The sequence below is a fragment of the Rattus norvegicus genome, chromosome 6 (genome assembly GCF_036323735.1).
Source record: "Rattus norvegicus strain BN/NHsdMcwi chromosome 6, GRCr8, whole genome shotgun sequence".
NCBI classification, from domain to species: Eukaryota; Metazoa; Chordata; class Mammalia; order Rodentia; family Muridae; genus Rattus; species Rattus norvegicus.
In genome coordinates this window covers 127041991-127054175 of record NC_086024.1, presented here as the reverse complement: position 1 = coordinate 127054175, position 12185 = coordinate 127041991, and the positions used below count along the sequence as shown (strand labels likewise).

The 12185-nt window shown below is 49.9% G+C and overlaps 1 protein-coding gene across 2 annotated transcripts in view; it reads right to left on the bottom strand.

The window, feature by feature from the left end:
• Nucleotides 1–9706, bottom strand: part of Slc24a4 (solute carrier family 24 member 4) — a 140215-nt gene extending 130509 nt beyond the window's left edge. For both annotated transcript variants that reach the window (NM_001401345.1, NM_001401346.1), the window contains 2 exon segments: nucleotides 6741–6851; nucleotides 8921–9706. In NM_001401345.1, coding sequence (NP_001388274.1) covers nucleotides 6741–6851; nucleotides 8921–9050 — 241 coding nt within the window. In that variant the 5' untranslated portion in view covers nucleotides 9051–9706.
• Nucleotides 9707–12185: the final 2479 nt, after the last annotated feature.

Below are 12185 nucleotides of genomic sequence, written 5' to 3'. Positions count from 1 at the left end.
ACATCAGAATCCAGGCTTCTGCCTTGCAAAGACTTGGACCCATGTGACCCCACCCCACCCTCCAAGCAGCAAAAGGTGGGTGTTTAGATGACAAGTGACGGTCTTCCCCAGCTCCTCCAGATCAGCTGGCTCGACCGCAGCTCTGTCCCGGTAGCCTGTCCCTGGCGCCTCCCCACACAATCCTGATGCTCCTTTTGCAGCTCTGGTTTCCTCCTCCTCTTTGTTTCTCATGCCTTTTGCACCTCTGAATCCTGCACACGGCATCTATGAGACCTATGGCCGGGGTAGTGCCCAATGGCTTCCTCACCGCCTGATCCAGCCGTGTACCGGCTCCCACTGGCACACCCCTCCCATCCTTACCCAGTCTGCCACACACTTTCCTTCACACCTGCTCCACCTCCACCCAATACAGAAAAAAAGCAAGGGCAGAGTCACAAAAGCCAGTGGTTCACAGAGCACTTTCCATGCAAAACCTCCACCAGCTGCTCTGCTCCCCTGAAACGCTACAAGACCCTTCATCTTCAGCCTGCTCCTCCCAGCCTTCTTCCCAAGGACACACAGCCACTAGGCATTACAGAACGGGCAAAGAGGGGACCTTGGCAGAACACAGCCGAGGACTGAAATCTCCCAGAAGTAAGAGCAAACTCACCTCCTTTCTCCGTCACCCTACTTTTTTAAAGATTCAGAAAATCAGAGGGTGACAGAGCTCAAAGAGGCGCTCACTCAAACTCAAACATGGAGATGGGTGAGGACGAGGACAGGAGAAGCCTTGCTCCACACTGTTTAAAACAAAAGCAAACAAACAAACAAACGCCCAAACCAAAGTAGGAAGCAAACATTTTTCTATGTAAAAAAATGTTCCAAGACAAAGTGTCTTCAGAATTGTAAATCCTCAAAGATAAGATACCGCAAACTAAGAAATGTTCGCTCCCACGAGACGAGAGTAAATGCTTAGTAAGGGGCGTGACTAGTTCACACTCGTCAAGCTCCATCAACAATGGGTGCCCAGTGCTTGTGATGCCCTGGCTCTGTCTCATCACCAGAGACGGCAGGGGGTGGGGAGGAAGCCAAGTGTGTAACTGTCCTATAACACAGGGTAGAGGATGTCTTACATGCCAATCACCACTGCGTGGCCGATGCGTGGTGATGAGTATAATCCCAGTAAGCCTGTGAACCAGATGTAGTTATTACCCCTGCATCCCATGCTGCAGATGGGAAAGCTGGAATGCATGCACACTGTGACTTCTGACAGCAAGCTAGGCTTTCACTGTATGTGCTCCAGAGCAGTGAGTAATATGACGGTGGGAGCTGAAACAAGACACTCTAACAGCCACTAACAGCCACTGGTTCAGGGTGTACTTAGGACTGGGTGGACAGGGACAGCCTTTAAGATGGTGCAACGATGAGCAGAAATCCATGAGAGATAAGGACAGAGAGGCCATGATGACTGAAGCTTTAAAAGTTGCCTGTGCAATGCTCCTGTCACAGGTTCTGATTTCCAGTTCAGGCTGCATTCCCCAGGAAGTGTCTCTTCCTGCAGGCCAGGCGAGAGAAGAGCCATCCTACCACCAAAAGAGACCTGGAAGGAAACGTGTTGGTCCCCTCTGTGGACTGAGTGGGCTCCATGGTCTCAATCCGTATGTTGAAGCCACAACCCTCTAAATGAGAGTATTTGGAGGCGTTTGGGAGTATGAGATGGAGATTAGGTATCTCCTATTAGGTATTAGGAGATTAGTATGATGGTGGGGTTCCTATAATGGATTATAAGAAGAGGAGGAGGAGGCAGAGAGGAGGAGGGAAAAAAAGGAGAGGAGGGGAAAGAGAAGGAAGCTTAACACAATTAAATGTTTTCTTGCTATTATAGGAACACGCCACACAAAGGCAGCTCTCTCTAAGGCAGACAGTTCTCACTAGTCACCAGAAAAACCAGCAACTTCATTTTTAACTTCCCAATGTTCCGATCTGTGAGAAAGCATCTTTTTAGCCAACCAGCCTAAGGCATTTTGTTATAGCAGCCAGTGACAGACTCGAGGTCCCTGCCGCTCATTACTGCTGCATAGGTTTTGGGCACACCAAACCTCCTGCCTTCTGTATCACTTGCTCTATACAGACCAGGGTACCTCAACCTATGAGCCACAACCCAGTTGGGGGTGGTGGTATCAGATGACCCTTTCACAAGGTCACCTAAGGCCATAGGAATTGTGATATTTATATCACAATTCATAATTGTAATAACATAAATAAATTGATAAGAATAAGATTAGAGTTTTGAAGTAGCAACAAACACAATCTTACGTTTGGGGGGTCAGCACAACATGAGGAACTGTATTTAAGGGTCACAGGAAGATTGAGAACCACTGGTCTGGATTGTGAAAAGAAATATCTAAGGCCTGGAGTCCAGATCATGCCTTTAAATCTCTGAGGGAAAATTATGAATTTTCTATAGACATCATTGGCCAAAATTAAGTAATTATTTTCATTTCCCTAATGTGTAAAATAAATAAATAAATATTTTGAAAAATTGCTATTTTAAACCAGGTCCTAACTTTTATTAAACATCCACAAGTGATTTTTCAGTGCTGGAGTGACTAAAGGCAGAGCCTTGCACATGGCAGGCAAACACTTTACACCTCCAGCCTAGCATTCGAACGCTGATCAACTGCCTACCTGCAAGTGCCCAGCAACACTTGAGGGCACTGCTCACCGGCATTTGGTGTACACACAACTCACTGGGGACCTTGCTAGGATGCAGATTCTGTTCTAGTAGGAGAGAGAACCAGACGATATTCCTGGTAGGCTTGTGGTGATGGCCCACGATGGGCCTTGGTAGCAGCAACTCTGACTTCCTCTTGCAAACACTTCTTTTTTTTTTTTTTCCGGAGCTGGGGACCGAACCCCAGGGCCTTGCGCTTCCTAGGCAAGCGCTCTACCGCTGAGCTAAACCCCCAACCCCTTTTTTTTTTTTTTTTTTTTTTTTTTTTTTTGCAAACACTTCTTATGCATGGACTCTGCCACACTCCTAAACTTCTAACCCGGAGCCCCAGTCCACCTTTATCTTAGCACCAGCCAGGATGAAAGCTTTGAGTGAGCTGCTCCCCAGATCCAGTTACACTGACCAATAGGTGTTAGCCATGCTTACACCCAGGTGTTGGACCACAGATTCTCACATTCCCAGCAACACTAACCCTCAGGTGCCCAGGCACACTGACCCCCAGGCGCACACTGACCACCAGGTGCACACTGACCTCCAGGTACACCCTGACCCCCAGGTGCACACTGACCACCAGGTGAACACTGATTTCCAGGTGCACACTGACTCCCAGGTGCACACTGACCTCCAGGTGCACCCTGACCCCCAGGTGCACACTGACCACCAGGTGAACACTGATTTCCAGGTGCACACTGACTCCCAGGTGGAGGTTGGGGAAGCAGCTTTGCTTGCTCACTCCAGGTGCTCAGCCCATGATTGAGGCCTAAGACAATCCAGCACCCAACACTCACCTGGCCCACACTTAGGGTCATCATGTGCCTACAGAACATGTCTCCGGGTTCAGATACACTCTTTGCAACAATCAGAGCCTGCAAGGACATGAGTGGCTTTTGGGGCTACAGAGATGGCTCAGTGGTTAAGGGCTCTGGCTGTTCTTCCAAAGGACCTGGGTTCAATTCCCAGAACTGACATGGCAGTTTACAACTGTCTGTAACTCCAGTTCCAGGGATCCAATATTATTACACAGACATACTTGTAGGCAAAACACCAATTCGCATAAGAAAGAGTGGCTGTTTGGTGACCGTCTTCCCATGCTAGCACACAATTGAGTCCTAGAGTCTGGGAAAAGCTGAGTTACAGACACCGCCTAACCACTGATCACACTCTTCCAGTTACCAAGCTAAACATTTTCCTTGTTTGCTAAACTCAGCTGGGAAGGTTACTGAAACAAAAGGCTAACCTCATCTATGCCCATGACTACTCAGAACTCTAGCAAGTCAGCTCCTCCTCCTGTATATACCAAAAAGGAAATGTGTCCTACAGAATTGACTGCGAGTCTCTGTGATCCTTCACTGATCTATGGCTTTTCTGGGTCAAGATCTTGTCTACTTTACTTGGCTGTAAGCTACTTAATAGCAGAGGTTGCCTCTTGTAACTTGCTTGGATTCCACAGTCTGTGTGGGATAGCAACTGCTTACTAAGAGGAAGGGAGGAAGGGAGAAAGGAAGGAAGGGAGGGAGGGAGGGAGGGAGGGAGGGAGGGAGGGAAGGAGGAAGAGAGGAAGGGAGAGAGGGAATTCCCACCTGGCCTTGGAAGATATGAGGATGGGAATGGGAAGGGCATGGACCCTGGGGTGGTTTGAAGGAGAATGGCTCATTCATTCAGAATATTTAAATCTGTGGTCCTCACACTGGTAAAACTATTTGTGAAGGATTAGAAGAAGGTGTGTCATGAGCCAGACTTGATATTTCAAAAATTTATGCCATTACCCCATCTCTCTGTCTCTCTGTCTCTCTCTGTGTCTCTCTGTCTCTGTGTCTCTCTGTGTCTCTGTCTCTGTCTCTCTGTCTCTCTCTGTCTCTCTCTCTGTCTCTCTCTCTGTCTCTGTCTCTCTCTGTCTCTCTGTCTCTGTCTCTCTGTCTCTGTCTCTGTCTCTGTCTCTCTCTCTCTCTCTCTCTCTCTCTCTCTCTCTGTGTGTGTGTGTGTGTGTGTGTGTGTGTGTGTGTGTGCCTCCTGCTTCTGGATCAAGAGGTGAGCTCTCAGCTGTTCCCACTGCCATGCCTTTGCTCCACCATCATGGACTCTCTGAAACTGTAAGCCCAATTAAACACTTTCTTTTATAAGTTGCCCTGGTCATGATGCTTTGCTATTGCAATAAGAGAGTAGCTAAGACAGCACCATAACTCAGTTAACTCAGAGACGAGACCTTCAGGAGCCACTGAACTGGCCTTTGTGCCCCACCTTATTGCACCATCCCATTCGCTGAGACTCTCCTATTGCTAGGCCCACTATAGACACAGTCAGCACAAAGTGTAATTTGAGTGTTAATTACTGCTAAAGACACGGGTGGTTTCCCTCACTTCCGTGGGAGAGAACACACTGTCTTAAAAAGTCCACGGCTTAACATGTGTTCATGATTGAGTAAATGCCCCTTGTCAGGAGGCAGGACTGTGTGTGTGTGTGTGTGTGTGTGTGTTGGGAATGTTAATGGCAGCATGGCACCACTGCCTATGGGGTCACCAAGATGATGGGATGAATCAGGAATAGACATCCAGGCTCAGTGGGAACTACAAACACTGCTTTGAACATCCTCACTATTCCTCCAAAGTCCTTCCAGAAGGCCTCCAGGGAAAAAGAAGTTCATGGTGTTGAAAACAGCTCAGAGCAGTGGTTCTCCATCCTCCTAACACTGTGACCCTTTAATATGGCTCCTCACGTTGTGGTGACTCCCAACCATAAAGTTCTTTTTCTTTGCTACTTTGTAGCTGTAATTTTGATACTGTTATGAACTGTAATGTAAGAATCTGAGTTTTCTGATAGTCTTAGGTGACCCTTGTGTAAAGGTCATTCAACCCCCAAAGGGTTCATTCATGCTCCACAGGTTGAGAAGCACTGGCTGGGAGAGCTGAGCACTAACTAACTAACTAGCTAGCTAACTAACTAACGTGCTGCTTAGGCACTCAGACCAGGGTTCTTCTGAAGCCAGAGTCTGTACTAATGAGTTGTGTGACTGTGACCATCTTGTGTCTCCCCCACAGACCTTTCCTAACCTAAAAAGACACTGTCTTTTGGAGGCTGACATCAGAAGACTGGAGCTCTGCACCCAAGCCTACTTCTTTGCCCCGTGGTTACATCTCCTACACACAGCCCTTTGAAGAGCCTAGACAAATTCTTCAACCACCCAGAGTAGGCAAGCACCATTCTGCCCACGTCCCAGGTTAGAAATCCCAGAAAACTGCATGATTTTCCCAGCAACTCAGTAGAAAAGTCATCTATAACACTCTCCTACCTCCCTCAGAGCTTCTGAAATCTTCATCCTACTGTATTCTCTTCACAAAGACTCCAAGAGATAGGTCCAGAGCCAATGCCTAGATCAGCCCTGAGCAGCAGTCATATGTCTCTGCCACCAGGTACACTCCCTCCTCCTGAGAACTGTTTGCTGGTTTAAGTGACATCTGCCTGTAGCAGAATACATCAGATGTTACCCCTGGGACCCTACCACCCCAGATACCCCAGCGAGGAACATTAAAAGAGCTTCCCAGGACAAGCACAACCCAACCACCCAAGGACTTCCATTAGAGAGGAAGGGCCCAGCAGAGTCCTCCCTTCAGCGGCCTGAAGTGTTCCCATCCTGTTAGGTCATCTCACAAAGAAAAGTCACCACAAGTTATGGATTCCTTGTCCCAAGGGGACCATCAAATGCATATGGTGAGTGAAGGGAGAAATGACAGACACCGGGGCAGAGCTAAAGAATAGAGAGAGCATGGAACATATAATGCCTTTAGAACAAAAGATAACATTTTTAGACTCTTGAATGTGACCTTCGTAGTTGCCGGATAAAGAAAGCTCTCGTGTTGCTTAGCAGCGTGGCTGACGAATGTCTATAGGTTTCATTTCAACACCACGTAGCTCCCCTTTCTCACTCAGGGTCCTAAGACCGTCTTTCCCAGCATTGGCTGGATCTGTGCCCATAAGCATCAAACCCAAGCTGGGGTTAAATGGCTGCAGGGAAGGGGAGGCCATGCCTTACCAGGATCTGTGCAGTTCTTAGCCAGTGGAGTCCCATTTATCGGTGCCATCAACTTTCTATTTCGCCACGTGTCTGGCAGAACGTGTTTGCCAGCAGAAGCTGTTTTGTGGCCTGGATTGGAAGAGAAAACAGATCACAGATATTATCAGGTCAATGTGAATCTTGAGTTCTCAAAGATGACCTTACCCCGGTGCATCTAGCTAGGTTGGGCACAGATATTGGGTACTTATTTTTATTATTTTTCTTTAAATGTATCTGTGTGTGTGTGTGCGCGCGCGCACATAAGTGCAGGTGTCCACAGAGGCCAGAGGAGTCAGATCTGCCTGGAGCTGGAGTTACAGGTGGTTGTGAGGGCCCTGAAGAAGCTGCTTGGAATCAGCCTCGAGTCTTCTGGAAAAGCAGTACATGCTCTTAACCTCGAGACATCTCTCTAGCCTCAGGTTTGGCTATTTAGAGCCACATGGAGTGAGAGAGACAGTCCTTGGCAGCATGCTATCCCCTGCTTACAAACACCATCCTGCTTCCTGAATCTAATCCGTTGTTTCCAGTCTCACGTGGGTCACTGTGTGATCTGACCTTGGACAAGATTGAGCTGGTCTCAGCTGCCTCCACTTCTCTACCTCCTCATAACAAAAGATTGCATTAGTAGGGAACATGAACTACTTTCTCAGTGAACTTGCTCAGGTGGTCCCCACCATGGATGCTCAAATGCGTGTGCTCAGCCAGCTGATGGCACATGGCTAGGTGTGCAAACACATCACCCAGGGATCAGATTCAGTGGGTCCAAGGCAGAGATTGAGAATTTGTCTAGGCTCTTCAGAGAGCTGTGTGTACCAAGCTCCGGGTCATCATGATGTGGTGCAGGGGTTCCAGAGCCATGTCAGAGAGGGCATGTTGCCCCTGAGCAAAGATGATAGCACAGGAAGCTAACTCCTGATCTAGCAAATAAAATAATACAATAAAAATAATAAAATAAAATAAAAATGTTTCTAGCTTTCAGACTACACCTTAACCCCTTACCTGTCCAGATGTTGGCTGTTTCAGCTGGATAGCGCTAACTCCCCAAGAATGCCTGCACCTCACAGCCTCTCTAGACATTTTGCTATTTCTTGTGTTTAATTAACCAATCACAAAGCATTGGGTACAGAGGTGTTAAAAATAAGCTTTCCGGATTTCTTTAGAAATAAGCCACTCTCTAGCCTGCTACCCCCAAATCACAGTCTGGGGTTTTGAAAGAGAATGGTGTCTCGTTTTCTTTTTAAAAATTTAACCAGGTTTCACTTGCTTTGAACATCACTGTACATACAGATCTTTTAATGATCCCAAGATACTATACTAATGGCCTTACTAACCACTCGAAAAAGTGCCCTCCCTCCTGTGCCTCTGGCTAAGTTGACAACATTTATTTCACGGGGCGGGGGGGGGCACCCCAAACGCTCACAGCACCCAGTTCTGAAATGTCTAGACAGTAAACATTCTTTAAAGGCTAAACGGGAGCCCAAATCACCCCGAAATAAATATTTCATAAGTTTCTTCCTTTTCCCCCACTCCGCCTGAAATTTGCATGTCTTAACAGACTCCCAGGTTGCCTTCTGCTTGGAGGAGTGCGGATCACGGCTCTGCTCTCCAGCCCTCCCTTTCCGTGGGGATTAAGCAGAGTTGAGAGAAGGGATGCTGGAACATGGCAGCAATCTCTCGCGGGGACAGACTGCCTCGCTCCGTTTAAGGTTGGGGAGGACCAGGCATTTGGACGAGAGCAGGTGCAAGAGGGAGGGCAGAGACCCAGACTGAGAATCTGGGTCTCTGAGGGTTGGAGCACAAGCTTTGCAGCTATGCAGAATAGGAAAGCAGACTGTTCAGTTTTACACATCCTAAAGGGGGAGAATCTACCCCTGGGCTGCCATGAGTTGCCCATTGCCCGCACACTCTAGGGACAAAGGTAGTGCAGGCTTTGGTCCCAGTAGCACACCTACAGCCGCGTCCCGAACCCTCAGGGAGCTCGAGCAATTCAGCGGAACCGTCGCCACAGTCCAGCGCGTGGCTCAGCACTCCTAGGTGAGCACTACCCTCCGGGCGGGGAGGGAAAACCCTGGGGATCAATCTGACAGAGTAGAAGCTGGAGCTGTCCCAGCTGAAGACCCCCAACTCCTCGGGTGGAGAACATCCTTCCCCACACCTACCCAAGCTTCCAAAGAGGCCGGAGGCACAGCACACCAGGGCGAACACAGCGCACACGAAGCCAACTTGCTGCGGCAGCATCTCTCGCCTCCGGCGAACTTTGCACTGCCGGATGAGTCCACGGAGCGCCATCTCCGTCTGCCCGGTGTCCCTGGAAGAAGATCCGGAGCTTCAAGGGTTGGAGCGCTGTCTGTGGCCCAGCGGCGTTGGGGCTGCAGCGGGGTGAGCAGCTCAGAGGCAAGTGGCTCCGGGAGATAGTTTCATGGTCTGCGAGCAAGGCAGGCACGGGTAGTCCGGATGGGAATACCAGAGGAGGGGGCACACTGCACGGCCGGAGCTCAGAGTTCCGCGCGGGGCGTGCGCGCTGCTCGCACCATGACTCCGTGGCGAGGAGACGACGCCTGCACGGTGGCGCTGGCGGCCCTGCTGGTCGGCTTGGCGCAGTCCGGGCGCTTGGAGCCGCTACCTGCCCACTGCTTCTCGGCGCGCTCGGAGTCCACCGGGAGCAATCAGTGCTTGGCGAGCGCCCCCGCGCCCCGAGCCGCCGCGCCCACTCGCAGCATCCTCCTTGTCCAAGTTTAGCCCCGACCGCCCCGGTTGCCCGCCCGCGAGGCTCCTCTGCTCGGAAAGCAGGGCCCGGGCAGCCAAGTGCGTGCAGGAGGACCACGCGCAGCACTCGCGGGACTCGAGACCCACTCGGCCAGCGACCACAGTTTGGGCCCTCCCGCAGGCGAACTGTCCCCGGGAACTTTCTCTCTGGCTCCTCGGCGGCCAGCGCCTGCGTCTGCGAGGCCGTGGCGCCTCCCGCAAGCTGCTCTCGCCTCCCTACTCCTCCCCTCCCTCCTGCCCGCCTCTCATCCCCCCCCCCGCACGTGTACACCTCCCCTAGGGCGCTCTCCCAGTGCGCTTCTCCCTTCCCCCAAGGGAGGCCCAACTACTGACCAATATAATCCCCTTTCCTTGCCTACCCCCCTTTCTCTCCCTGTAACCCTACAGAGCCGAAATGAGTCCTCAGCATCTGTGGTTGCTGTAAGGTGGAACAGGTTATGGCATCACCAGGGACTCTCGGAACCAGGGTTTCAGTAGGGCTCTCATATGGGTCCCGGCTCCCCACGAGCCCCCAGCGACCCAAGGCGGTCACCACTACCGCCCCGAGGTAGCCAATGCACAAGCAGCGTAATTGCTCGCTCAGTGCTAACAAACAGGCTTGCACCAAGCCAACCCACGCCCCCCGGGACCGGTTCCTGCCAGGATCTCTGAGCTAACGAGGGACCTGTGTGGCGGGGGCGCAACACCAGCTACGAAATGCTGGTAATCTGACAGAGGGAGAAACCCCGCAGTTCTGAGGCTCCACCGCCAACAGTTGGGAGCTTTTGATGTTTTGCAATCTTACAGCTTCACAAGGCTTTCTGGTTTGGGTTTGTTTTTCCACCTCCCTTCCTTTTGGCTCTCTAGCGTAAGTCGCTATTAAAATGTGGGCTCATTGAAATTTCCGAAGAGCGACGGAGTTGTCATCCAGGTGCAAATACGTGGAGGGGATCTTTAATCGGGAAGAGTCTCAAATGCAGCCTTCCCTTTCGGTTTCTATCCTGTGCTGATTTAGGGGTTAAGTTCACTTAAAACCATTTTTGGATCAAAGCCAACTTTGTTTAATTAAATAAAATACATACCCACCACGTGTGGGCTCTGTGCCAAGTGCCATCCAGCTAAGAAACAAAACAACAACAGCTACAGCAGCAGCAATAGCAACAACAACAACAACAACGTGTATTAAGACCCAGTGTCTGCTTTCAAGGAACCCTGAATTAAAGGGGAGCCTGACCCTCAGATGCATGCCTGCTAAGTGGGATTTTGAAAGTGTTTTGCAGAGAGCGCCAAGCATTCTCCCGCTGCTAGACTACAGCGAGGTCCACAGCAGCGAGTCATTGCCTGGGAGCTTAGGAGACAGGCAGACCACACAACTCCACCCTTAAACCTCTTGAGCTAAAATGTGCATTTTAAACCAGATTCCCTAGAGACCTTGAGCACAGTCAAGTGTGAGGACTTCCCTTCTGGGGACTGTCCTAAATACCTACTCTAGCTGGCCACTACCTGCAGGATTCCTTTGCACTTCATAGGCAAGGGTATTTTACATTTGTTAGCCAAGCAGAGGGACACAGGTGAGAGGTACCTGCAGGACTGGGGTGGGGATGGGGTGGTGTACCATTGTTTGCAGCATCTTCCTTTATAGACTGTGCAGTTGGTCAGGGGAATGGGTGAGTTTATTAAGTATGGGGGGCGGGGACGACAAAACAGAAGAACAAAGAGCAGGCAGGCAAAGTAGGTAGGTAGATAAGTAAAGTAGCAAAACACCGTCAAATCTGAGATACAAGGTTGGGGAAGTCGAGGCAGGCAACTGCGGTTCCCAGTTGAGTGTTCCCTTCATGGATGTGCTTTGAGATCTTGGTGCCCACTGCAGGCATTTTTATATTATGGGATATACAACAGTTAACATCTGTCAGAAAGGGGTTGCCTCTGAGCTGCTTTGAGGACACAATGGTTTTATTCTTGGGCATTTTGCTGTTGTTCTCCCTGCACCTTGCCCCGCCCCCACCCATCACAGAGTTGGAGAAGAGTATCCCTTCCCCAGATAAGGGATCTCGAGATGGAAACATGGTTGGTTCTGAAGTAGGGAATCAGAGCTGCATCTCCAACTTCTCAGAGAACTCAAACAGCACGGGATAACTTGCCAATGTAATGGACATTTCAAGGCTACTGAGGGCATGGGCTTAAACCCAATCACATGGAGAGCCCTAGAGGGTATGAACCAGAAAGCCCTGGGAGGGCCTTGTGTAGAACAATCCGGGATTCTGTTGGCTCCGTAGTGGTGTCTCTTCAGTTTGGTGCTAGCTACCAAACCCACACACACTTGTGATGGAAAAACTTTACAGACATACGTACAATTACCCCACCCCCACCCCCATTGGTTGCACTAGAGGAGAATGAGTTTATCAACAATGAAGGGGGAAAAAAAACTATTAAACATGCGACTTAGAAAGCTGCTTGGCAAGGGCCCTTGACACCCAGTTTAAGACAGAGGAAAGCATTGACAGATAGTTCACCTATGCCTGGTGTGGAAACAAGTAAATAAACAATTAGGCCCATCAGCCTGTTTCTAAGATTTAAAGCCAAAACTGTGCCTCAGTGAGTTCACACAGGACTAATGAAAACAGAAAGTTTTGAGTCCGGTTTTCAACTCCAGGTCAAGGGAGTCGTTAGCTTTCCACC